General features: G+C 47.9%; 1 protein-coding gene across 1 annotated transcript in view; it reads right to left on the reverse strand.

Annotated features, from left to right (window-relative positions):
* Positions 1–3,633: 3,633 nt before the first annotated feature.
* LOC139009267 (acyl-coenzyme A synthetase ACSM1, mitochondrial-like) overlaps positions 3,634–27,795 on the reverse strand; it is a 32,698-nt gene continuing 8,536 nt past the window's right edge. The window contains exons 4-14 of the mRNA XM_070413464.1: positions 25,486–25,693; positions 22,690–22,830; positions 19,473–19,632; positions 18,414–18,493; positions 15,302–15,425; positions 13,255–13,335; positions 12,664–12,765; positions 9,243–9,370; positions 8,156–8,255; positions 6,719–6,838; positions 3,634–3,965 (exon numbers count right to left, since the gene is read on the reverse strand). Coding sequence (XP_070269565.1) covers positions 3,870–3,965; positions 6,719–6,838; positions 8,156–8,255; positions 9,243–9,370; positions 12,664–12,765; positions 13,255–13,335; positions 15,302–15,425; positions 18,414–18,493; positions 19,473–19,632; positions 22,690–22,830; positions 25,486–25,693 — 1,340 coding nt within the window. The 3' untranslated portion in view covers positions 3,634–3,869. The remainder of the gene's footprint in view (positions 3,966–6,718; positions 6,839–8,155; positions 8,256–9,242; positions 9,371–12,663; positions 12,766–13,254; positions 13,336–15,301; positions 15,426–18,413; positions 18,494–19,472; positions 19,633–22,689; positions 22,831–25,485; positions 25,694–27,795) is intronic.

A 27,795-nucleotide genomic window follows, 5' to 3' on the forward strand; every position in this document is an offset into this window, starting at 1 on the left:
AAGGCCAAATCTCTTTGGAAGGAAGACAATGCTCTGTGTTTGGTGGGATCAGGAAGGTGTGGTGGCATTATGCACTTCTAAAACCAGGTGAAACCATTAATACTGATCGCTACCAACAACAACTAATCTGTTTGTACCAGGCTTTGATCATGAAACGACCAGAATGTTTCAGAAGACACGGCAAAGTAATTTTGCTTCATGATGAAGCACCATCACACACTTCAAAAGCAGTTAAATACACGTTAAAAGATCTTGCCTGGGAAGTATTAACCCACCCGCCATATTCACCAGACCTTGCTCCTTCAGATTACCACTTGTTCTGATCGATGGCACAGCCACTTTCTGAGCAGCACTTCAAAACATACGAAAAAGTAGAAAAGTGGGTCTCTGAATGGTTTGCCTCAAAACAAGAAAAGTTCTATTGGGAAGGTATCCACAAATTACCTGAAAGATGGGGATATGTGTAGGTAGCAATGGACATTACTTTGAATAAAGCACTTTTGATGTTTCTCTTGAAATTATCATGGGTTTTTTTTATTACAAAATCTGGCATTATTAACTGCTACACCTAGTAGAAATAAAATACAGAAAAACTGCCTTAATAATCAATGGAAGACTCGCTAGAGAGAACCCTGATAATGGAGGACCAAAACTGGAGACTGCATAGAGACTGGTAGGAGGGGCAGAGTGGGGAAAGGGCTGGCCGGGCATCCACAGACAGCAACTGGAGTTCCCGAGAGATATCTCTGCTGTGGGGTTTGCCAATGAGAGCTCTGGGGTCTAATCACCAGGCTGTCTGCCCCCCTCCCTGTAAAGAGCACCAGAACTGAGAAGGGTACCCACATAACATCTGGGTTAAAAGCACTGGAGTTGCTGTCTGCCAGGAAGACATGCTGGAAATTCAGGCACCCTCTTAAAGGGCCAACACACAAAATTCCCTTTGGAGCCACCCACTTTGTGCTCAGGCAGAGGGAGGGCAGAGTGGACTGGAGCTGTGGGAGCAGAAGCCAGGATTGGGGGCTCTGGGGTTAGAGCTCAGAAGGCAGACACCATGGTTTCCTGTGCTGAGTCAGTCCCCTATGCAGCAGAGGACATCTTTCCTACACAGACATTTGCTGTACAGCAGGCTTTGCCTGGGGGCAAGACAGTTGACCCACCCTATTGGAAAACACCTTACCCCACAGTGCTGAGTTCCTGAGGTCACTTAAGAGGCTAAAAATAACAGTTAGCCTCCAAGTAGAAGCATCTGCCCCATCCCATTGAAAAAAACCTCTTGCCAAACCTGAGGACGATTGCCTGAGGGAAATTCAAGTCAGAATCCTTTCAGTCTGCAGGCAGAGGCAGTCTCTGGAGGCTTTAAGTCTTTGCCTGATCTAACTAGTCAGAAAAAGCATTTGACACAGTTCTGCACTAGAAGTTGAGAGGCGTAGCAGATGTACTTAATACACAGTGACAAACCCAAACACACAACCAAAAGGAGGAGACAAAGAAACCACCTCCCAAAGAAAGAACATGAGACTTCTTCAAAAGAAGAGATAAATGAAGCACAGATAAGAAATTTATCTGAAACAGTTCAGGGTAATGATGGTAAAGGAGCTGAACACCATGAAAAAAAAGATACAGTAACTCTGACTCTGAAAACAGAAATAATGAATGACATAGTACAAATAAATAACACCTTGGAAGGAACACACAGCAGATTTGGGGAAGCTGAGGATGGAATAGTGAATTAGAAGACAGAGTTGGAAAAAAAAATCACTCAATAAGAGAACCAATAAGAAAAACAATTAAAAAAACAATAGAACAGCTTAAGGGAACAGTGGGACAACATGAAACTGAAGCATAGTGGTCCCTCCTTTGGAGAAACTGCTGTTATTCTTAGTCTCTTATTCTGTTTGTCAACTCTGTTATTTTTAGACTGTAGAATAACTTTTTTTTGCTTGAATAATAGAAAAGATAAACTTAACTGTCTGACCTTGCAAGCTAGCCATCTGAAGGGACTGATACACTGATACTGATAATAATTCCCATATTCTCATGCCAAGTGTTTGTTCATCCAAGGTTACAGGTGTCTATATAGATATGTACTCAAGGTTACAAAATTGTCTGTACAGATATGACAGGTGTTTGTTAGATATGATATGTATTCAAGGTTACAAAATTGTCTGTACAGATATGACAGGTGTTTGTTAGATATGATATGTGCTCAAGGTTACAAATTGTCTGTGAAAATAACTTACACAAGGACCTAAAAGAATATAAAAAGAAAATGCTTCCTCCTTTGGGTGTTTAGAATTTGACAGAGGTAATCTGCTCTGAACCTGAGTGCAATAAAGATGCCTTCTAATTAATTGGCTTATTAAGGCATCTTGTCCAACTCACTATTTGCAATACAGCAAAATGTAGCAATGTTCACATAGTACGTGTGCCAGAAGAGGCAGAGAGGGAGGAAGGGATGGAGAACATGTTTGAAGAAATAATGGCAGACAACTTCCCTAACCTGGTAAAGGAAAAAATCACGCAAGTCCAGGAGGCACAGAGAACCCCAAGCAAGAAGAACCCAAACAGGCCCAAGACCAGACACATCATCATTAAAGTGTCAAAAATTAAAGACCAAGATAGAATCTTAAAGGCAGCAAGAGAAAACTGTTACCTACAAAGGAGTTCCAGTCAGGCTGACACCTGATTTCTCATCAGAAACTCTACAGGCCACACGGGAATGTCATGAAGTACTAAAGGTAATGGAAAGCTAGGATCTGAGACCAAGATTACTATATCCAGCAAAGGTTTTCATTCAAAATAGATGGTTAAATGAAGAGCTTCCCAGTGGGGGTCGGGGGGAGGCTGAAGGACTACATCACCCCTAAGCAGTACCTGTACATTTTGCTGTGAGTGTGTGTGTCTGTGCCCTCTTGCAAAGGGCTTTAGAGGGGATCTCCCTAAGAGTGACTCCCAGGAGTGAGGGAAAAGGAGACAATATGTGCTTCTTACCCACCCCCAGGCTGAGCCCCTTCTTCCCCTGCTCCTCCCAGCCTATGATGTGCCCCTGGGGGCCTGATCCGAAGGATGGATGAAGTGAAGGGTCAGTTCATAGAACCTCAGGACCAGGATTGGGGAGGGGGTGGGGAAGACTCTGGTGGCAGAAAGAACTTAAAGAATGTGGAGGGGGAGTTTATAGGGAGGACTCTGGGCCCTGGGAGAAGGGCTGGAAGACCCTGGATCCCTGGGAAGTAATGCGTGGGTGGGTGCACATGGGGGGAAGCTGAGGGGTACGACCTCTAGGCCCCTGGTCCCTCCTAGGAATGAGGATTGGGACACCTCTTGAGAAGTTGGGAGAGTCCTGTGGAACCCGGTCCCTGGAGAGCTGGTCACTCACTTGCCCACCCCGGGCCTAGGCTGGGACCCAGCTGAGGCAGGTGCCTGGGCTGCTCGGAGCATCACTCCCGGAACTCTGGGTCCTGGACATCTACTGGACGTGCAGGGCCACCTGGGAACACTGGGGTGTGTGCGGGAGGCAACAGGAGCGAGAATCAGGCCCTGTGCTCTCTCCAGGGGGAGGGGGGAGAGCAAGGAGGGACCGCATTCAGCACAGGTTCATGCACATGATGAAGGCACAACGCAGGATCACCCTGATGTCAATGTCAGCACTTTATTATCTTCAGCCCCGATCTGAGCGCCCGCCTGGGCATCCAAAGGAACAAGAGCCTTGGGGGCAGGGTACTGACTGATGTTCACTTAAAAGAACAGAAATGCGGGAATGCTGGCCGCCCTGGGCCCTTCCCCATCATCCCTCAGCATCGCCCCGCCATGTGGGGGCACCAAGGCAGCCAGGGGTGTGCCCAAGGTCACACCCAGAAGGGATGCTGAATTTACTGCCGTTTCATCTGACCAAACTCCTTTTCCCGAAGTTCACTCCTTTTGATCTTGCCAGTGACGGTTTTGGGCAGCTCGGGGACAAACTCCACCTGGGTGAGGAGAAAGCAAACCATCCTGAGTCCTGCTGTCACTTCCTACCAGTCCCCACTCCCCCCTTCATCCTTCATGTCCCCCAAACAGGCTATAGCAGGCGGTGGCCTCAGTGGTGGGGCCAAGTATGTCAGGTCCTCCTCCTGACCCCCCGAAGCTGGCTGCAGCCCTGTGACGTGCTCTGACCAATGAAATGTGGGGAGTGAAGCGTGCCACCTCTCACAGGAGAGTCAGAACCTCTGAGCCTGGCCACCCTCTCTGTCCATCCCTGACAGCACCTGGCAGGTTCCTACATGGTGGCTGCTTCAGGGTGGGCATGTGGCTGTGGGGTTCTTTGTTACAATAACATGGTTTTCAACATGGGGCACATGCCCCACAGGGGGTCAATTTGATTTTTAAGGGGAGCAATTGGAGAATGAGTTATCAACAGTGAATTTTTTCCATTTCTTATGGTTCTAGGGACCTCATATGCAGTATATAAATATATATATTATGTCATAGTTATGCATTTCAGTTCTTCATTATGTTTTAAAACTTTAGTTGCTATTTTTCAGGTCACTTCATATTATTATTATTATTATTATATTTTAAATATATTTTATTGATTTTTCACAGAGAGGAAGGGAGAGAGATAGAGAGTTAGAAACATCGATGTGAGAGAAACATCGATCAGCTGCCTCCTGCACATCTCCTACTGGGGATGTGCTCGCAACCCAAGTACATGCCCTTGACCGGAATCGAACCCGGGACCCCTCAGTCTGCAGGCCGATGCTCTATCCACTGAGCCAAACCTGCCCTGGCCATATTATTATTATTTTTAACAATTTCTTCTTCAGTACTTCAACTGTCCTTTTGTTCTTTTATTTCTCTTTCATGGGTGCCATGTTCTCTGGAAGCTTGTTTAGACCAGGTTAATGGCTTTTTAGGCTTCCTCCACATGAATAGGAGTTCACTTTTTGAATAATAAGAATTATATGTCACAAGGGTGGCCTCATGATTTTAGAGATGCTTAGATGGGGCATGGCCAAAAAAACGGTCCTAACTGGTACTCATCCCCTGTTGTATCTCTAGGAGGCAGCAGAGCCTGACATTAAAAGCAGGAACGCTGCTGCTGTTGGAGACACATGGTTTGAGGTCCAGCTCTGCCTGTATTAACTCTATTCTCTGAGCCTCAATTTCAACTCCGTAAAATACATGGTTAGACCATCACAGGCTGCGAAGAGGGTGAAATGAAATAATAATGCACGTGAAGCATTGAATCCAGGGCCTGGCACATGAAGTAAACATTCAGTAACAACAAAACAGTTTTACAAGATGCACTGACTATAAACATTCAGACAATGTAGGAAATGTTAACTGTTGGCATCGGTATCCTTTCAAACTTTGTTTTTAAACAAATACGATAATATTATGCATATTCTCTTATAGCCTGATTTTTGTCTTAATAATATATTGTGGTACTATTATGTTAAAAGTAAAAATCTACATCATTTTCAATTACAGGATAATATTACTTTTAACACATCATTCAATAATTTCTCTATTGGACATTTTTGTTATTTTCACACAATAGTTAAAACAAACGCAGCCCTGGCCAGCTGGCTCAGTGATTGGAGCGTCAGCCCACACAGTGAAGGGTCGCGGGTGTGATTCAGACCAAGGGCATGTACCTGGATTGCAGTTTCCGTCCAGGGCCCCAGTTGCGGGGTGTACAGGAGGCAGCCAATTGATGTGTCTCTCTGCATCAATGTTTCTCTCACTCTCTCTCCCGCCCTCTTTCTCTCCCTCCCTTCCTCCCTTCCTTCCACTCTTTTAAAAAATCAATGGAAAAAGTATCCTTGGGTGAGGATTGACAATAAATAAAGATGTAAACAGAAAAACAAATGCAGTAGAATAGAAAGAATAAGAATGAACTGCCACAGATGAGATTTAAAATGGCGGCAGAGGAAGTGGATGCTGCACAGATATGCTCCCAGGAGCAAACTGGTATTACAACTAAAATGCAGAAAAACTTCCTGAATAATCAACAGAAAACTCAAAGGAGAGAACCCTGATATCTGAGGATCGAAAGTGGAGACAGCATAGAGACTGGTAGGAGGGGCGGAGGCTCGAAAGGGCTGGCTGGGCGCCCAAGGACAGCAACTGAAGCCCTGGAGAGATAGGTATCTCAGCTGTGGGGGGTGCCACTGAGAATTCTGGGGTATCTTCCCCAAGCTGGGCTCCCCAGCAGAGAGATCCTAAACTGAGGAGGGTACCCACATAACATCTGGCTGTGAAAAGCAGTGGGGTGCTGTCTGCCAGGGAGTAACAGCTAAAAATTAAGGCACCCCCTTAAAGGGCCAACACACTAAATTCCCTGTGGAGCCACCCACCTTGTGCTGTGAGAGCAGAACCCAGGACTGGGGACTCAGGTGAAAGAGCTCAGAAGGCAGATATGCCAAGTTTCCTGGGCTGGTTCATTCCCTCAAGGGGACACCTTCCCCACATGGACATTTGCCTTGCCTGGAGGGATACAGTTGATACACCCTATTGGCAAACACCTTGTCCTCAGGGTAACGTGCAGCATGTTTTGGGGTTTCTGACCCAGAATAGAGGTTCCATCCCACTCAGTTGGCTGGATCCACCCCTAAGCTGAATTGCTTCTTCTGCAGAGAAAAATGCTCCTTCTATGTTCGGTTTCAGCATCTCCCGGCCACCCGACCAGACTTGGGGCAGCAGAGCAAGGAAGGGAGCGAGCATCAGCCCCACTCACCTTCCTCGGGTACTTGTACGGGGCTGTCACTGCCTTCACGTGCTCCTGCAGCTCCTTGGCGAGCTGGTCCGGGTCATGGGACAGAAACTGTGGGGTCAGGACAATGAAGGCCTTCACCACCTGCAACGCAGAACCAGAGCCCGGCCTCAGGGTGAGTGCCACCCAGTTCCCTGGTTTAAAAGTAAGTGTTAATGCAACGAATGGCAAAGCAAGCTGACACCTGAGCCTTTGGAAAAGGACAAGGCCAGGTTCAAATCCAAATACTTCCAATTTCTCCTCTTTCCCTTGCAAAATCACTTAACCTCAAATTCCTTCTCTGTGACATGCGCAGAGTACAGGCTCATCCCATGGAGCTGAACATGGTGGCCTTATGGTCAGATTCCATGAGATGATGCACACAAAACATGCACCCAGTGTAACTTTATTATTATCCCCAGCTTCATTGTTTTCATTATCATTTTTACCACTAATGTATGTACAGTTCTGTGCCTGGAACCTTGTGGGTATTTAATAATTGTTGGTAATTTATTGATCTTATTGTTTTTATTTTTTAAGTAGTTGTTGATTCTTGTTTTTAAAATACGTATTTATTGATTTCAGAGAGGAAAGGAGGGGGGAGATAGAAACATCAATGATGAGAGAGAATAATCAGTCTGTTTCCTCCCGCAGGCCCCTTACTGGGGATCTAGCCCTCAAACTGGCATGTGTCCTTTTCTTTTCTTTTCTTTTTTTTTTTTTTTAATATATTTTATTGATTTTTCACAGAGAGGAAAGGAGAGAGACAGAGAGAGTCAGAAACATCGATGAGAGAAAAACATCGATCAGCTGCCTCCTGCACATCCCCCACCGGGGACGCGCCCGCAACCCAGGCACATGCCCCCGACCGAATCGAACCCGGGACCTCTCAGTCCGCAGGCCGACGCTCTATCCACTGAGCCAAATCGGCTTCGGCCTGGCATGTGTCCTGACCAGGAATCACACCTGGTTCCTGAGTTGACACTCAACCACTGAGCCACATAGGCTGAGCTGAACTTATTGCTTTTATATTGTTTTTTATGTCCCCATTTAATTGCACAGGCCTTGTACATAGTAGGTGCTCAATAAATCCAATGAATGCATTGGAAACAGAGTGCTCAGATTTCCATCCTGGCTCCAGCACAGTGCAATCCGGGCAAGTTATTGAACTTCTGTATGCTGTCTCTTTGTCTATTAAAAGGGTATAATAAGGAAGAGTCTCTAACTCAATAGGTTGTGGTGAGGGTTAAATGAGCCAGCTCACCCAGTATCTAGTCAGGATGTCACGGATGATGCCACAGTGCCTCCTGCTGCCCACACGGTGTAAGTGCGCCGCGCACACCAACTGCTCTGGAAGTTTCTCCTGCACCAGCCTTCCAGTGCCAACAGGCAGACCCCATGACCTCCTGTCCTGCTCCTCACCTGCCCTCGGATCGGGTCCGGGCTGCTCACCACAGCTGACTCAGCCACCGCCGGATGCTCAGCCAGGGCGCTCTCCACCTCTGCCGGCCCAATGCGGTACCTGCGGGACCAAGGGTTCCTGCTCTGGGTCTGAGCAGATGCCAGGGCTGCAGTGACCCAGGCCCTCCAATCCCATGTGTGGGAGTCACAGCTCCCCTGGGCACAGAGGGCAACCTTCACGAGAGCCAGAGGCCTGTGAAAAGGCTCTGCAGTGGGACCAGGACGTGACGACCTGGGCGTTCCAGGCTCAGATGCTCCCAGGTCTCCCCTCACTGCCTCTGGAGGGCGGGTGGGGGTGGAAGGCTGTCCTCCTGGGCTGTGGGCTTCCCAGCAGGACTCTTACTGTACTCTTGGGAGCCTCAAACTTTGTCTTAAAGTTTAGGGAAATTCTATCTCACTACATCAGCATCTCATTTAGAAATTTAAAAAGTAAAACAAACTTAATTTCCCTGATGCATCCAAGGGAGGTTGTTACTTGTGTCACTTTTTCTCCCTACATCACCTAAGCGGTAGGAACAACAGATCGGGAGCCACACTACCTCGGTACAGATCTGGGCTTCTCCCTGCACTACCATGGAAACTTTCAGCAACTTAGTTCACTGGTCAGTGACTCAGTGTCCTCATCTGTAAAATAGGCACAATAATGGCATCTACTGGGTTAAGCAAAGCACAGAGGAGTGTACTTTCACACAGTAAGTACTCCACAAGCTTAGCTGCTATTGTTGTTGTTGTTGTTCTGTGACATGTGTCCCATTCATTAGAGGAACACAGAGAATAATTTCCCCCAACCAATGGGGACAAATAGGGGCTCAAATAAGGTCTCCCTTCCCAATCCTATATCCCCTCTTTAAATTGCACAATATCTTCTGTGGTTGCACTTCTAGGCCTTCTTGACATTTATTTTGATGGCAGGAGAGATGCACAGATACCTCCGGCCAGGGCCCTGTAGACATGGCTGCATCAGGAATAGGCTGAGGGTCCATCCCCAGTGCATGGAGGAATGGTGAAGCAAGCTAGAGCTGCCAGGCCCCAGGTCAGCCACACCTACCCCAAGGAGTTGATGATGTCATCGTCCCTCCCCAGGAACCAGATGTAGCCCTCTTCGTCAATAGTTGCTTTGTCCCCAGTGTTGTAAAAGTCCCCACACTCCACTTTGGCTGTCTTCACTGGGTCATTCTGCAAAGAGAAGGGCGCTCTTGTTAAAGGCAGTGAGATTAAAGATGTTGAGCTGCAACCTGGGGCTCAGATCTGGGTTTGAATCCTCCTTCTCACTCCACTAGGCACCTTTGCCCGTTTTGTTAATCTCTCTGAGTCTGTTTGCTGTACATGCAAACAGTCAATGCATGCTACTGGTCAAATAATGCACAAAACACACTGACAATTGATATTAATATAACACAGTAGCTGAATAGACGAAAGGTGTCAATAAACATTTGCTAAATGAATTTTCTTCCCCATGTGTGTCTCGTCTTATTCTCAAAGAAAGTCTATTGGGCCCTGGTCAGTGTGGCTCAGTTGGTTGAGCATCATCCCATGTACCGAAAGGTTGCCAGTCACTTCCTGATGAGGGCACATGCACAGGTTGTGGGCTCAGTCCCTATTAGGGGGCATGAAGGAACCAGCTGGTCAATGTTTAGGAAATAATGGCAGAAAATATCTGTAACTTGGTGGAGGAAAAAGTCACACAAATTCAGGAGACACAGAGAACCCCAAGCAAGAAGAACCCAAACAAGCCCATGCCCCGACATATCATAATTAAAATGCCAAAAATTATAAACCAAGAGAGAATCTTAAAGGCAGCAAAAGAAAAGCAAACTGTTACCTACAAAGGAGTTCCCATAAAGCTGACACCTGACTTCTCATTAAAATCTCTATAGGCCAGAAGGGAATAGCCTGAAGTACTCAAGGTAATTGAAAGCAAGGATCTGAAAGCAAGATTACTAAAGCCAGCCAGGCTATCGGTCAAAGGACTACATCACCACAAAGCCAGCATTACAAGAAATGTGATAGGCACTGCGGTAATGAGAAGGAGAAACCGAGAGAGAAACCTACACATACAGAATTAAAATGGCAATAAATAAGTACCTATCAATAACTCTAAATGTAAATGGGTTAAATGGTCCAAACAAAAGGCATAGGATAACTGAATGGATACAAAAATATGAGCCAACTACATACTGTCTATAAGATTCATACCTCAGAACAAAAGACATACACAGGATGAGAGTGAAGGAATGTAAAAAATGTTTTCCATGCAAGTGGAAAGGGTAAAAACAAGTGGGAGTAGCAATACTCATATCTGACAAAATAGAGTTAAAAATGAAGGCCCTCACAAAAGTCAACAAAGGTCACCACATAATACTAAAGGGATGGATCCACCAAGGGGATAGAACCCCGGTAAACATATATACACCCAATATAGGAGCACCTAAATATTTTCCAAAAGCTGCTAGAGGATTTTAATGGAGAGATTGACAACAATACAGTCATAGCAGGAGACTTTAACACCCTGATGACTTCACTGGATGGATCTTCCAGACAAAAACGTGACAAGGAAACAGTGACTCTAAAGGACACACTGGATCAGATGGATTTAATTGACATTTATAGACTATTTCACCGCAAAGCAGCAGGATATACATTCTTCTCAAGTGCACATGGATCATTCTCAAAGATAGACCACATGTTAGGACACAAAACAAGTCTCTACAAGTTCAAGAAGATAGAAATCATATCAAGCATCTTCTCAGATCACAGTGGAATGAAATTAGAAATCTACTACAGTAAAAGCCCCCCAACAACATTCAAACACATGGAGGCTAAATAGCATGTTATTAAACAAAGAATGGGTTACCAATGAAATCCCATATAATAAAGAGGTAATATGTAAATTAACCCTCATGCCCTCAGAAGATGGCTGCCTAGGACCAGGCCGGCAGGGGTGTTAATGAGAGACAACCAAGGACTCAACAAGAAGGCTGAGTCGGGCAACAAGGCTGGCAGGGGTTTAGTAAGGGATGACCAAACAACTGAGGAAGCAGGCTGCGTGGGGAGACCAGGCCGGCAGGAGGGGCAGTTGGGGGCAATTAGGCTGGCTGGGGAGGCAGTTAGGGAAAACCAGGCCAGCAGGAGAGGCAGTTAGTGGCGGTCAGTCTGGTGTGTGTGTGGGAGGAGTTAGGGGTGACTCAGTAGGCAGGCAGGTGAGTGATTAGGAACCAGCAGTCCAGGATCATGAGAGGGATGTCTGACTGCAGGTTTAGGCCCCATCCTGGGGATGGGACCTAAACCTGCAGTCAGACATCCCCCAAGGGGTCCCATATTGGAGAGGTTGTAGGCTGGACTTAGGGGACCACCCCCCCAACCTCCCCCTGCTGTGCACAAATTTTGTGCACGGGTCTCTAGCCAAGAAATAAATTTTAAAAAACTTACTGGAAACAAATGAAAATGAACACACAACAACCTAAAATCTCTGGGACACAGCAAAAGCAGTCCTGAGAGGGAAATTCATAGCCCTATAGGCATACCTCAAAAAAAAAAAAAAAAACCCCAAAATTAACAATAAACTATTTAACCCTTTAACTTAAAGAACTAGAAAGAGAACACCAAGAAAAACCAGAGTAAGTACAAAAAAGGAGATTATAAAGATTAGAGCAGAAATAAATAACATAGATAACATTAAAAAAATACAAAAAATTAAAGAAACCAAGAGCTGGTTCTTTGAAAGGATAAAGAAAATTGATGAATGGTTTAACCAGTGTTTTTTACTGTTGATTGACAGTATGAGGAGCAATGCCCCCTGGAGGCCAGAGTGATAACAACAGTGGCTCCAAAAGAGAGAACCTCTGATGGCTGTTCTTTGGGAGAAAGGAGGTGGAATCTGAGATCAATTTCAGGTGTGCCCACCCTTCCATGGCCCATCTTGGAAGCTGAGAATTTCCTCTTAGTGGCCTCTACTACCCTGGGAGGGCTAGGGGATATCTGGGCAGTTTCCTTAGAGCCCATCACAGGTTCTGTAATCCCTGGATTTCCCATTAGGCTTTGGGGCTGAAAGACATGGCTTTGAATCTTAGATCTGCCGTTTATTTGACATGGGGAAACGCATGGCTCCTATGGTCTGCAGGTGGTTGCTCTGAGAAGTGGGGGAGGGGAGGCCCCAGGAGGCTCAGGACAGTTACTAGGTTTGTTCACACCCTGTTGGTAAACTGGATGGTAGCATGTGAACCCAACTGAAGCCTGCCTTCTTAATCATCAGCCCCCAGGTTCGATGATTATGAAGCCAGTCTTCCCTACCCCATCAGTGCCACATGGGTTAGGAGAGGAAAGGCTGTGAGCTGTGGGTGAACTAAACCTGGCTTAATGGAACTGAACACATAACGGAGATGGGAGGAGTCTCAGGGTACAGAGTTGAGTCCCCTCCCTCTCGCTGCAGGGGTGCTCAGGCTAGGAAGCGGCAGGCAGGGCGCCCTCACCTCATACAACATGAACAGGCCGATGGGCTTGGTGGGCTTGATCCTGATGCCAAGGTTGCCCTCAGTGTTGGGCGGCAGGATGTTGCCCTCGTCGTCGATGACCTGGAGCAAGAGGTCTGTGAGTCCCCCTGCAGGGCTCCCAGCACCCTGCCCACCCAAGCTCTGCCTGGCTTATGCGTGTGACACCAGGGGGGACCATGGGGAGGTCCCTGGCAGAAAACAGGATGAAGCTGTCAAGTCTTTGAAATCAGCAAGTCATGGGTGTGTTTGTTTCCTGGTACGTGGACGTCACATGTGTCTTCAAGCTACAAAACAGGGTCAGGACAAGCTAAAAGCCCCGGCGGGTGGACAGAGCTGCCAGCGCTCCTCCAGGTCCCATGTGCCACGGCTGTGTGTGCGGCCTCGGCTGGCACTGTGAGCTGCACTGGGGCCCACAGTACTGAAACCTCCCAGGAAATCAGAGGGAACTAGGAGGAGAGGAGGAAGGACACCTCGGGCAGGGGGCACGGCTGCTTCTGCCGCCTGGTGTCACACGGGGTCCGATCCCAGCTGAGCCCTCAGTGCTCCCTGGCCCCGCCTTTAGCACCAAACCTGTAAGTCAAAGGGTGGGATGGCTTTCCCCATGGAACCGGGCTTGACCTGTGATCCCCGGGGAGTGCCGCAAGTCAATCCCTGTGCACAAAAGGAAGAGAATACCAGTGGTCAAAGGGTCCAGGCAGATCACAGAGCAGCAAGAATCCTACACAGCACCCCTGCTCATAGAGCCTGTGGGGAGCTGGAAGCTCTGCATCCTGGGCCACAGGGTCCGGTGGGGGAGGCCAAGAAAGGAGCCAAGAGCTGAGCTCGGGGCTGTGGGCGGGTTGTGGTTGGGGGAGTGCCCACTGCACACCAGGCTTGTGTTCATTTGACCAACACTTACTCAAAGCTGACAGGATCCCTGCCCCATCTGCCCTTGGGGCTGTGCTGAAATCACTTAGGTTGCTCCTCTGCCACCACACCCACCCCATTGCCCTCCTGGTGACCTCTGCCTCCTTCCTGGTTCTCTGAAGCTACCATCTGTCCTAGAGCGAAGCCTTCACAGTCAGAAGATGAGCTGATGCCCTGGGTCTCCTCTGTCAGAGGGGTCGGGCCCGCACCCCCTCTCAGAGCCTGGGGGGCGGGAAGCTGCACTGGCCGCACCCATGAGCTCACCTGGCTCCTCAGGCCAACCAGCCAGACTCAGGCCCCAGGAGAAGGCCTGGGCGACCCTCCTTCGGTGGTATTTCCCCGCATTTCTGTTGTCGCCAACAGGGCATTATACTGACTTTTGTGGGTGTTTCCCTCCATAGAAAACAAGCATCTGAGCATGGAGATGGCCCCTTGGGCTCTGCACCCCTGACACCTGGTGCACGACCCCCACATCAGTGAGGACAGCAGGCCAGCCCTGGGGGAAGTGCAGGCTGGGCACAGCCCAGGGGCCAGCACACCCCTTCCCCTCCCCTCGCCACCCCCCGCAGGGTCAGCATTCTGTTCCCATTTTGGACACTGGGAAGCCCAGCTTCTGGCAGGTCCCACCTATGCCTATGGGCTTGAAGCTGCCATGGGCGATGCTCAGAGGAACTGACACCTGAGCTCCTGGGAGAGGAAGGCCTCCCTCTCCAAGCTGCTGCTCACACTTCAGGACCCGGAATCGCCCACAGGTGAGCGAGCGGGTTGCAAGTGCTTTGGGAAACGAGGCTCCGGGCAGCGAGGAGGGAGTATTCTGTGGCTTCAAGCAGTCGATGCCAAGGGACTGGGGTTATGGGTGTAGCATGTGCTTCTCTGTTCAAAAGTGAACTGGCAGCCATGCAAGGTCAGGCCTCGAGCCCTCACATTTCTCAGGCTGGAATCAGACCACTTAGCTGACTAAAATAAAACATTTTTTTCAAAAAAACAACAACACACCATCAGACAAATATGTGAATTAGGACCAAAAGCACCTGCCCTACAGGTCCTGAAAGGAGTGACTCTGTGAGCTGAGGGGATAGTGGGAGGCGGGGAGAAAGGCTGTGTCAGATCAGGGGGTTGAAGAAGCTTTGGGAGAGAGGCAGCCCCTTCTCCTACCACTGAAGCCCTGCCCACTGCGTGCTCAGTGACACCCTTGGGGGTCACAGTGTGTGTGTGTGTGTGTGTGTGTGTGTGTGTGTGTGTGTGTGATGCCTGAGCTCCCTCCTCCCCTCCTGCTCGTGCCCCACAATCAAATGTGTGTGCTGCCCTCATACACACCCAGAGGTGAGCTTCCAGGGCCAGCTCCTGCCTGGCCCTGTGGCTGCTGCTCTAGGGAGGAAGGGTGACGTGGGCAGCACTCTCAGGCGGGGCCTCCGTGAGGCAAGAGGTGCCTCAATTGCCATAGCTCCTCCTGGCTCCCCTGATCCCAGAGACATAGCCCCTGTCCTCAGATGCCTTTGAAAGGTTTTGTCCAATAGTTGTCAGCACACTGAGGCCTTGACAAGTCAAAGACTGTGTGTGAATTGTCTCTCTGCAAACATTTGGGGCCAATCAGCCTGGAACTCCAGAGCCGCCCTCTGCTGGCTGTGGGGACAGTGGGGCCTGTGCACAGGCTCTGGCAGATTCAGCTCCTCTGCTGGGCTAAGTGGCCCAGAGGTTCCCATCCACCTACCGTTTCTGATTGTCCATAGAGCTGGTAGAGCAGAAGGCCCGTCCGTTGTCTCCACTTCTCTTGCTCCTCGGGCAGCAAGGCCTCCCCGCCAGTAGAGCAATGCTCCAGAGTGGGGAACCTGAGGCTTGGGGGAGACAAGGTGTCCACAGAGCTTCAGAGCTCCTACCCAGGCCCAGGAGTTAGGTGGCCACCCACCTTTCTGCTTCCTCATTTTCTTACTTGCCTTCCAGGTGGACGTCATTCACTTCCTGTCTGTCAGTCCCTATGAACTGTTCTTCAGGCGGGGAGGGAGAGGGAGGGGTGGTGATGGTGGTCGTGATAAGGCTATGGGTTCAGTTTAAGGATCCAACTAATTTTGGACATTGAGACCTCGTCTGAGGGAAGCTTCTATGTGGAAAGAGTTATGTTTTATAAACCATGAGGGGGTAAAGGCTAGGACTTTGGGAACACACAGGGATGGTTCTTGGACTGTTCTTCCTCCCTTGGAGGACATGGGTTATGTGAACTGAAGGGCTTTTGTGTTCCCAAGTGGAGAATGCAAGTTAGGGATTGTCAATCAATTGCTTTGGTCATCAAGGAAAATTGGGCTGAGTGTTGGAAACAGGACAGGGGTCACAGGTAGCAGCCCTTTAAGAAGGAATTTTGGAGACAACAGAAAAGTCTGCTGTGAGCGTGTAGCAGGTATATCCTGTACTAGGCACTCCGTATGCTGTACATTATTTCTCCTCTATTTTCCTCAGGGAAATTCCAGAAATGATACAAAAACAATCACACAATCATAATGGACTCCCTGAAGGAAATGAGAAGTGACAAAGGTCTGAGCATCAGCAGGCTGAGCCGGACCAGTTCTTGGCGATGAGGGAAGGAGCAGACCTCTGGCTCCCCTCCCCAGCCCCGCCCAAACCCACTCCCCCCACCCCCCCAACACCTCTCCTGGGACGCAGACTCAGGAGTGGTGGACAGGGGGCTGGTTTCATTAGGGGTGTCTTCCTCGCTCGTCTGGAGCTTTCTCCAAAGTAGGTAAAATTAGCAGAGGCTGCAGTGGAGTCAGTGATGCCCTGATTGGATTTTTACTGGGTTTGGACCAAGTTCGTCATCTGAGGAATGTTGCAAAGAGTGGCTGTCATATGAGCTTTGAAATACAGATCGAGGCAGACTCCAAGGGCATGCTGGGATGGAGGCTTTGTGAATAAAAGCAAGTTGTATTTCAGAGTTAGCTTCGTAAGGGTACTTGTTCAACTCCTTGACATTTTAACTCTGTGCCTAAAAGTTATTCGGTCTGATTTTTGAAGCAGCCATTTGCATTTTAGAGTCTCTAAAATATACATAAGTGCCCATTAGGTTCAAAGACAAGATTAGCTCAAAATTAATCTACAAACACAGGGAAATACAAAATAAAACTATAGCAAAATAACACTACATCCATCAGATTGGTAAAAATTAAAGACTCTGACAAGAACAAATGTTGCCAAAGATGTGGAACAAGGGAATCCTGCCTCCCTGCTGGTGGGCGCACAGGACGATGGGATACTTTGGAAAATAGGTGGTAGGATGCCGTGTCACTGTGACTCAGCAATTTCTCCTAGAAAGACCCCACACAAATGAGTGCTGATGTGCACAGGGTGAGTGTGCAAGAACAGTGCGAGTCATCAGCAGCCCTCGAATGCAAACCACCCAGATGTCCATTAGTGGTAGAGCAGATTGATAAAAATGTCGACTTTTTATAAAATGGGATATTATATAGCAATAAACGTTAGCTACAGCAACATGATGCAACATGGGCACATCTTAGAAATATAACGTTGTAAAAAGAAGCCAGACATTACAGAATAATATGATTACAAAGCTCACAAGCAAGTAAAAGAGACTAATATTTCCTTAGGAGGTAAACTACAAGGGAGAGAGGGGGAGAAAAACACACACCAATGAGTGAACACCATAAAAGTCAAGACAGTGAGTTCCTTTAAGGAGTTGGAGAGGTCTGAGTAGGTCACTGGGGGCTGGCGATGTTCTCTTATTGGGACTTGAATGAGTGGTTACATATTGGTTTAATTTTCAACAATTTCTTAATCTACAAATTTATGTCTTATGTTTGTTATTTCACATTAAAAAGTTTAAAAATGAAAACATTTCATTTTTTCATTTGGATCTGAGGTCCTTCTTAGTAAACTAATTAGACTGGCTGATAATTATCGCCACCAGCATTTCTCTCTCTCTCTCTCTCTCTCTCACACACACACACACACACACACACACACACACACACACACCAGCTCTCACTGTCCTCAAAGAACCAGAGTTAGAACAGTCAGACTGTTACCATTCTTGGCTGGTGAATGAAAGAAACAGAGCCAGGGGAGAGGCTGACAGTGTTGAGCACAGGCAGCTGGAAGCAGAGGCCTGTTTGCTTCACCAGGAAGCTCCAGTTTCACACCCAAGAAATGGCAGCACAGTCCCCCCAAGGGGATTAACACCCTCCCTTCCCTCTGGGTTGGAATTGTGTGTGGGAGGGGGATGGGGCAGGTCAGGAACTGCCCAGTGAAGTCAAAATGGCGCAGGGGGAGGTGTGGGACCACAGAGGCTGTCAGTCTAACCTGGGAAAAGATCGTTGGCCAGGGGTGGGCCCAGTGCATGCCCCTGGAATCTTGGGAAGTTAGTGGGTTGTTTTGAAAAAGCTCCTGGTTGAGACCCAGGCAGTAATGCTGTCTCTCTCTCTTGCCTGGGACCCCACTGGCCCAATTTGGCCCTCTCCCCTCCCGCCCAGGAGCAAAGGACCATGCAGGTCTGGAGACCACCTGGGCCGGGGGAGAGACTTCCAGGCCTAAAGGATCATGAAGCAGAAACTCCGGGCATTGGCCTTTGCGTTGGCTGTTGAAGAGGAGACTGGACTTTTTCCAGGGCAGGGCCCAGAGAGATGGGGCATTGGGAAGCCGGGAGGAGAACTCTATTGATGTTACCTAACAAATACACCACACTGCACATCAATCCTTACAATTCTTTCCTCCCAACCCCATGGAAGAGCCTGTTCCCCAACAACAACAAGACCACAGTGAAATAGAATCCTTAAAGTCCTACCCAAAGATTGTGAATACAACAAGCCACTTCTACATACCTGCGAAAATTCTCCTGCAGAATCATTCGAAATACGCAGGGCGCAGTAATGTACTGGGTGATGGGATATTTAAAGAGTGTCTACAAGGTGAACAGAGAAAAATTTTATATTTATAGTTAAGATGAAAAATACTGGCCAAAACAACAACAACAAAATACTGGCCAATTATTCCATTTTAATTCTGATCTCCCTTCTGAGACAGCCCATTTATTCATTTAATTCCTCCAGTATCTATATATTGAACATGCATGTGTTTATGGACTGAGGGACTAGAGTTGATGAGAAGTGAGAGACTGATAACACAGAAGAAAGGGTATAATGGATTAAAGATGAGCAGTGAGGGCTCCAATGGAAGGGCCTGGAGAAGAACTGGCCCCGCAGTGGTGAGGGGATGGGCTTGGACTTGAGTGGCGGGGAGGCAGGTCTGCGGAAGGAAAGCAAGGGTGCAGTGAGTGGGGACACAAACAGCATGTTCAGGAGCAGGGAAGGCATTTGAAAGGGTTTATGGAGGCAACTTCAATCGTCACCATGATGTGCTCATAACAGTAACAGCAACTGCTACCAGTCCCTGAGTGTTTTCAGGTGCAGGCCTCAGGGCTACCACTTTACACACTTTGCCGGTATCATCTCAATATGGCCAACAATTTTATGAGGTAGTGATTATTAAAACTCCCATCTTACAGGTGAGGAGACTGAGCTCAGAGAGGTAAGGTTACCCCTAACAAATGTTAAAGGTGTGAAAAGGAGCTAGAACCATCCTATTCCAAGGGCTCTGGTTTTAAACACTCAATAAATTCACACACACACACACCAGCTACCTGGCCCTGGAGGAGCCAGGAGACCTGAGATTGTTCTGGTTGCTTTAATTTCTCAAAATGTGTATTCTGGGAGTCTCACTGACTGATTCAGCGCCTCACATTTGAGACACCCAGAGCCCAGGTTCTATCACCCTAATGGGCTTCTTTGTTACACACACTCTTCTCAGGAGGGGCCAGCTTTTGAACCTGAAACATGAGTTTCTCTGGGAGTTTGTTGACACTGAGAGATTAGTCCTCTTACCTCCACAATGACCTTAGGGTCAAACTGGGGCAGATGGTGGATGAAGACTGTAGACCCTGCTGTCCATGGTTCAAACAGGGTCCCCACGGAAGCCATAATCCAGCCTGGATCTGACAGGCACCACAGGACATCAGAGGCCTTCAGCTGCAGTAATTTCCTGCTGACTCCAAAATACAGTGGCCTCAGCTTTGTAACCACAGGAGGATGTGATCCAGGGCTTGAGAATCTGGTTCTCAGACAGCGAGCCACCCCTCTCACTCTCAAATCATGTGGTTTGTGTGGGGCTCCAGACTCACTCCCACCCCAGTCCCAAAGCACCCCAATCAGATTTCCTGGTCACATGCCACTTCAACTGGTCCAATCAGAATGATCCTTAAGGCTGGGAATACTGGGATGAAGTCTGTTGCTCTTTTTCTGGATTCACATCTGTTATTGGTAGGTTTGGGCAATGCTGGCAGCCATCGGAGATAATAAGGGAGGGGCCTTTCTGAGAACAGCATCAAAACATAACAGAAACATCCCGAGCCGGGTTGACTCAGTGTTTAGAACGTTGGCCCATGGACTGAAGGGTCTTGGGTTTGATTCTGGTCAAGGGCATGTGCCTCAGTTGCAGGCAGCCCTGGCTGTGGTGCGTGTGGGAGGCAACCAATTGATGTGTCTCTCTTACATCAATGCTTCTCTCTCTCTCTGTCTCTCCCCCTCCCACAATCTCTAAAAATCAATGAAAAACAAATATCCTCATGTGAGGATTAACTACAAAATAATAATAATAAGAAAACAGGGGGTGGGGTATGCTAGAGTGAGGGAATGGGGGGAAAAGGGAACCTATGTAATACTTTGAACAATATACATTTAATATTTAGAAACACACACACACACACACACACACACACACACACACACACACAACAGAAACACTTGGTAGATAGAGAGACAGAAAATTGAATCCAGGGGCTACTCAGCTAGGTCTGAAGCATTTCTCCACCTTACACTTACTGCTTCTGAGGGACCTCTGTGTACATAACTCCTTGAGAAAAACTCAACTCTCCCATGAGGAGCTATGGCTTTGAAGAGCTCTTCTATTAGTAGGGAGGGTCCTGGAGAGCCATTCACACTCCCTGTTCCCATCTCTCTGAGGGCGGTGGCACACCCACAGGAAATTACAAGCCAGGGACCTCTGTTCTGAGCTTCAGACCCAACTGCCCACTGAGCATCTCTTCTGGGACGTCTCTCGGGCATCTCACACCCAGAGCATCCTAATCTCTCCTGCCTCCCGGGACTCATTCTTCTCCAGGGCTCTCTGTGTTTCAGTGACTGTCATTACCGTGCAAGCTCCAAACCTGGGAGGCCACCTTGACTCCCCAGCCCCTCCTCCCTCCCACACTAGGCAGCACACCCTCCCATTCTGTCTCCTAAAATCTCAGACTTCTTAACTTTCTTTGTGTCCCCAGCACCTTGTCCAAGCCACCACCATCTTGCACCTAAATTATTCTAAGACCCTCTAACAGGTCGTTCTAAATCTATTCTTTGTCCAAACCATTCTCCATCCTGCAGCCACAGTGATCTTTTCAAAATACAAATTGGATTAGGTCTCTCCCTTGTTAACAACCTTTCAATACCGCCCAGTGTTTTCCCAATAAGCTCAATCTCTGCACCAAAGTCCCCACGACCCCGTGTGCTCTGGCCCCACTCACTCTCTCAGCTCCTCCCATCTGTGCCTCCCGGACACCTGCAGCAGTAGCTCCTCTCAAATCTCTGTCGTTCTATGAGTGCTACTTTTTAAAATATATATTTTTATTGATTTCAGAGAGGAAGAGACAGGGAAAGAGAGATAGAAACATCAATGGTGAAGAGAATCATTGATTGACTGCCTCCTGCATGCCCTACTCCAGGGATGGATCCCACAACCTGGACACGTGCCCTGACCTGCCTTTGAGCCATCACCTCCTGGTTCATAGGCCGATGCTCAATCACTGATCCACACCAGCTGGGCTATGAACACTTCTTTTTATATCTTTGTGCCTTTGCTTGTGTTATTCTAATTACACAGAAAACTCTCCCCTTACTTCCACCCCATTCCTCCAGGGTTTTGCTGATCAAGTGATAGCATCAGCACAGATACCCAGTGTCCAAAAGACACCTTCTCTGCCCCCTGGTCTGCTTAATAAGGTACAAAATGCATAGAACTTGGCTTGGGCTGAGCAGTAGATTCTGAGAGATGGATGGACAGATTACTTTGACACATGTGTCTGTGAGAGAGAAGACTAAGGGTCTTGTTTGGCTTTAGGAACCCAAACAGCCCTGATTGCCTTCCCTGTTAGCCTTTTATTGTAACAACCGCTTGAACTAAATTTAACCTCTAAATACAATCAGCAGGGTAAATATCCTTGAGAAAACACATGCTTCTTCAAGGTCGGGTCTTAAAGGCTAAACATAGAGATTCCAGCAAAACACCCAGGGGATTGGCCTTGTTTGGAAAAGTCAAGGCAGGGGCTGCTGCCTTCAGCAAGGTCCCCCCCAGAGGCTCCCAACCTTTTCAAATTCCTCCTTACAGACTTGCCAACCGAGGCTCATACTTCCCCACAGAACCTGGTCTGGTCTGAATATTACTAGTTGGGGAGGAGGAAGTAGGAGGGAAACGATGTTTGGTTTAAAATTGATTACGTGGTTAATCCAAGGCTATGTCTTCAGCCTCTACAATTATTTATTTTAGGTTGAAGGCAGTGGCCTGGATCCAGGTATTACTTCCCCCTAATGGCTCATGATTGGGAAACTCCACCTCTGTATCTGTACAGTTCACATAGCTAGAACTTTCTGTCCTCCTCCCAGCAAACCTGGAACCAGTGACAGAGACACATGGCTTGTCATTTGTGCAGCTTGCAGAATGCCTGCTGCCTGCACCCACGTTCCCTCCACACCTGTGAAGGTGCTCAGGCAGGACCCCCTTGACATTGGGAGGCTTCTGTGAACACACACTTAGAAGTCCAGACCTTCGCCTCGGAGACCCTCAGTGATCTGAACCAGAGAGAGCAGAAGGGAGAAGCAGGATGGACTCGGTTCTACTTAGAGCACCTTTCCCAACACACACACTCACACACACACACACACACACACATGGACACACACACACACACACACACACACCCCACACACACACACCCCACACCCCTTGCTCCAGACTGTGACCCAGCCTGTAAGTTGATGCCCTCTTTCTTACCATGAAGGGTAGGAGTATCGCAAGGCAAGTCCATGGCTGTGTTTTGCCATCTTGGGGAAGCCGGTGGTGCCACTGGTAAAGAAGATGACCATTGGGTCCGTGGTCTTTGACTTAATACAGGTGTGATCTGGGGATGCTGATCTACAAAGGGATTGAACACAAAAGGAGAGAAGTCAAGTCTCCTGGCTCCACCCTCAGGGTCAGCAAAAGACACACATGAGGCTCAAAGTCAGAAACCTGGTTCGCTTGTATAGATTTTAGAGAGAGGAAGGGAGAGAGAAGGAGAAAGAGACAGACAGAGAGAGAGGAACATGGATTTTCTGTTCCACTTATTTATTCATTCATTGGTGGATTCTTGTATGTGCCCTGACCAGGGACCAAACCCACAACCTTTGCACTCTAACCAACTGAGTTCCTGGCCAGTGCAGAAGCTGGGGTTTTGCAACACTGGAGGAAGAACTGATCTCCAGGTCTGAAGCATCAAACAGAGTTTATGGGTGACTTCGGTAAGAAGACTGACATTTCTTCATTTAAAATTGGGAAAACACCGCCAATTATTTTAATATTTAACAAACATTAAAATAGAACTTCCTGTTTCTGAAAATGCTCTAAATGACTTACAAATAAGAGCTCATTCAACCTTCAGAGCAATCCTAAGAGGTGACTATGCCCAACTTGTCATGCTCCCTTGGTGGATGAGGAAACTGGGGCTCAGAGAGGTTAGGTAACTTGCCTGAAGACACACAGCCAGCAAATTGGCAGAGCCAGGATTCAAACCCAGTGTGATGCATAGACTGCCCTCATACTCACACTGCTAAGCTTCTTTTCACACAAACTAACTTTACAGGAATTTCACCCCATAACCTTGGTGATAAGGGGTGGCGAAGAGAGAGTGAGGGAGAGGGAGAGTGAAAGAAATATATGTGTACATCTGGTGTACCCTCGAGCCTGCAGAGGAAAACTGCATGCCCCTCAGTGGGCCTTTATTCCTGGGAGTTTCTACACCCAGTCTGCTGGGCCTGTGATGATTAGATGCTAGGGTGATTGGACGTAAGATATGAGCTTGCTATGTTGTTCAGATAAACTGCAGATCATCCAAATGCTGGAAGGAACACTGGCTCTTGTGGAGATATGGTACCGCAGTGACTCAGGGCAACATCAGGGAATTAAACAGTATTATTTATTTAGGTTTTTATTCACTCTCTGGCTTCATTTTTCATTCAAATTATAAAAGAAAGTTTATCTAGAAAAGCACAGAAACTGGGGTTTTGCAACACTAGAGGAAGAACTGGCCTCCATGCCCAAGAACAATGGACAGGCTTGCTTAAGGCAAAGATAAACCTTGCACCAGAGAAGTTATGTGTCAGGGGCCTGACTCCCCGCCATGCCCTGTCCGGTCAGGAGTTTATGATCAGATCGCCTGCGAGGTTAGTTCCACTGAGCCAGCTGGGCTGCACTGGCTCAGGAAACAAGTTTGGGGCAGAAGAAAGGCCCTTGGAGTTGAGGAGAGAGAAAGGCAAAGGTAGCGCCAGGGGACGGTGAGGGCGTGCTCCCTGGAGGGAGAGCCCAACTCTCGGACCTTAGAGTCCAATACAAGGTGTGACTTCACTGTGTTTGCCTTTTGGGGTTGAATAACATTTTACTTTAAAAACAGAAGGGTTACTTCAAGAAAACAAACCCAGTGCAACTTACACGTTATAAACCAATGTTACCTCAGAAAAACAAAAGAGACAAAGAAAAGAAACCCAGCAAGGTTTGAGCTGTGGGTGGAACAGGGGCCTCAGTGGAACTAACCTCACAGGTGATCTGATCATAAACTCCTGACCGGGCAGGGCATGGCGGGGAGTCAGGCCCCTGACACATAACTTCTCTGGTGAAAGGCTTATCTTTGCCTTAAGCAAGCCTGTCCATTGTTCTTGTGCAGGTAGGATAACACGCCCTTGAAACACGCCCTTGAAACACGGAAAGTGATATCCCCTGAAGGGGGTGTTACCCCTCCAGAGAGCACTTAATCTTAACTATCCTGTCATCCCAGCCCCACCTGGCTTTCTCCCACCTTCCTGTAATCTTTCTTGCGTCACCTCCTGAATGTCAAATGCATGAAAGAAGCGACAAAATGGTTTTTCTCTGGAGCATTTCAGATCTTGCTCCCCAGCATATGTTGTCAGTTTGGCTCAAATAAACTCATAAAAATTTTCTACCGGTCTGGGCGTTTCTTAGGTCGACTGTGTAAAAAGCCCCTGAAGGCTCACAGAATTAAAGGATTGGAGGTGGAGGGTCTTTCTGACCTCCTGGCATTTCCCTAACTTTCTAAGGGCACCCAGACCCTGGGAGATGTTTGCCCCCAAAACCCTCTGCCAGTCACAGCCTCATTTTTTTCCTGCAGTCTCAACTTTCACCTTAAAGATCCAATTTAACTTGTCATTCAAATTATTCATATATATATGTGTTTATATTTATGTGTGAATAATCTTTTCAATTCCCACCTACAAGAAGCTTGAAACACAGTAATCCTCTGAAGTTACAACTCCTTTAACATCCCAGGGGTGATCAAACTTTAGGGAGAGAAGCATAGAAGTGCAATGTCCTGATGTTACAGATGAAGCAACCTTGGCTAAGAGAGGGGCAGGAAGTAGCTCAGGGTCACACAGCAGGTCAGGGACACAGCTGGGAAGAGGTTTCTGGAGCCAGGCCTGGTGAGCTTCCTACCACCAGCTGTCTGTCTACAGCGCTTGGGTGCGGAGGGCCTTCTCCCACCGTTCCTCAGAGAGCACCTCCATCAGACCCGAAACTCACTGAATCAGGGATCGGAAGTCCAGCCACCCCTCACGGCTGTGGTCAGACACCAGGAGCTTGGTTTTCAGAGCGGGACACTCAGAAGCCACAGAGTCCACCTCCGGGGCAAGGGCATCTGTGGTCACGATGCTCTGGGCATTAGACTGCTTTAGTCGGTAGACAATGTCCTTGGCCTTCATCTGGGTTGTCCCTGGCATGAAGATAATCCCTGGGGATGAGAAAGAAATTATTTGTTTCATTTCCTGTTTCACAACCATGGGCTTCAGGCCTGGCTTATCTGCATAGTAATCCCCTAACCTCTTGCTAAGCAAAGACCTGCAGTGTCAGCACCACCGGGCCACACCCAAACCTACCGAATCAGAACCTGCATTTTTTAAAATTTTGTTTAAAATAAATTTTCATTGATTTCAGAGAGGAAGGGAGAGGGAGAGAGATAGAAACATCAGTGATCAGAGAGAATCCTTGATCAGCTGCCTCCTGCACACCCCCACACTGCAACCTGGGCACGTGCCCCAACCAGGAATTGAACCATGACCTCCTGGTTCATAGGTCAATACACAACCACTGAGCCAAGGGGACAGGGCCAGAAACTGCATTTTGACAGGACCTCCAAGTGATTCCCACGCACATTCATGTTTGAAACGCTTGCCCTAACCTGTCTACTCTAGATGGGTGCAGCCAGTGGACAGGTGGGTCCTACTTTGCAAGAGTTTACATAGGACCTGGGAGCACAGATGCAAGGAGGACAGAGTCTCTGACATCAGGAATAACTGCATCCCAGCCCTGACTTTTCTTCTCCCACCCCCTTCTCTCATCCCTGTGTCACTGGGAATCCCTGCTTTCCTTCATCCCTCACATCCAAATTAACCACATTGTCCCTGGAACTTTCCTATCCTCCCTCCCATCTTCTCTCGCCAACAATTAATTCCAGTATCTGTGTGCACCCACTGGATTCTAATCGCCCCACCAAATGCCTTGCCTTGAACTTCTGTGTTATTACCTGGGTAAGTCCCCCGGGGCATCGATGTTCCCCCAGCATTTCCTGTTGTTAGGACTAGAAGGCAATACAACCCTTGACAGCCATTTGTAAGCTTCCGGCCACAGGAGAACAAAGACCAGGAAATGCTTGCTGGACACCAGGAATCAGTCCATGTAAGGAACTGGAACTATCCTGAAGACGCCTGATCGCACACCTGCACTCTATCCCCATTCCAATCCCACCAGCTCAGCCCCCAAACCCACTGACAACAAGAGATTCCCACTCGTGACTACACATCGGGATGAAACTGCAGCTCCTCGGTGCCCATCAGCCCCTTGGCTCCTGGCTGTGCAGCCCTTCCCTTTGGATATCCCACCCCCACCCCAACTTCTTTTCCTTAAATAAACTCAGTTTTCTTTAATCACTTCTGAGATGGCCATTTAGCCTGCCTGCCCACCACGTTCACCTTCACTTCTCTTCACTAACACCTGTGTCCTCTCTCCAGGAAAACAGCTCGCTCCCCATTGTGGCACTGAAGACGCTGCCCACGCTCCACCTTCCTCCCCACACCTCTATTCTCTAATTCAAAATGGACATTCACGTAGCCAACTCCTGACTCTAAGCCTTTGCATGTGCTAAGCCCGTTCTTGGAATTCCCTTTCTCTGCTTCTACTCCTCTTTAGTTATGCTTTTCCCAGAGGGCTCAGCTCATGTCTTGAGTTTCTCATGGGCCATCTCTTAGCTCTACAGGTGTCCTGGCTTCTTCATGCTCCCTCTGCTGTTGCTATCAAAGTTTGATTCCAAAGGAACTAGATGGGTTAATCAACTATTTTATGAGGAAAAAAGAGAGAGGAATATATAAGCAAGAGCATGAACAGACTGTGTGATTAAAAAAATCCATGAGTCCCATTGTAATTCTAAATTAGATAGGTAGATAGATAGATAGATCGATAAATGGATAGGTAAGCAATAAAAAGGGAAAAGGAAATTTCTACAGAAGAATGCTAACTAATAAATGTAGAGTGGGTGATATAAACAGAAAATCCTCATATAAAACCACCATAATAATATTCAACTCAGTCAAGAATCATCAGGGGATACTCAAACCATGGGGTGAAAGACAGTGGGGGAGCAGGATAGTCACTAGTCTCATAACTGTCACCCCACAGACTACTTACTAGGCAGGAAGAGATAAGGTGCCTTGACAAAGTTGAATACCACCCTTCTATTGAGATTAACAATATCACTGATAGAAGACAAAACAGCTGCTGAGACCCCTCATGTGATGCACCGACAAAGACACAACACAGTCCCCCCAGCACTCCTGCTAA

Source organism: Myotis yumanensis, unplaced genomic scaffold (genome assembly GCF_028538775.1).
Source record: "Myotis yumanensis isolate MYYU_CA2020_CCGP unplaced genomic scaffold, mMyoYum1.0.hap1 SCAF_4, whole genome shotgun sequence".
NCBI classification, from domain to species: Eukaryota; Metazoa; Chordata; class Mammalia; order Chiroptera; family Vespertilionidae; genus Myotis; species Myotis yumanensis.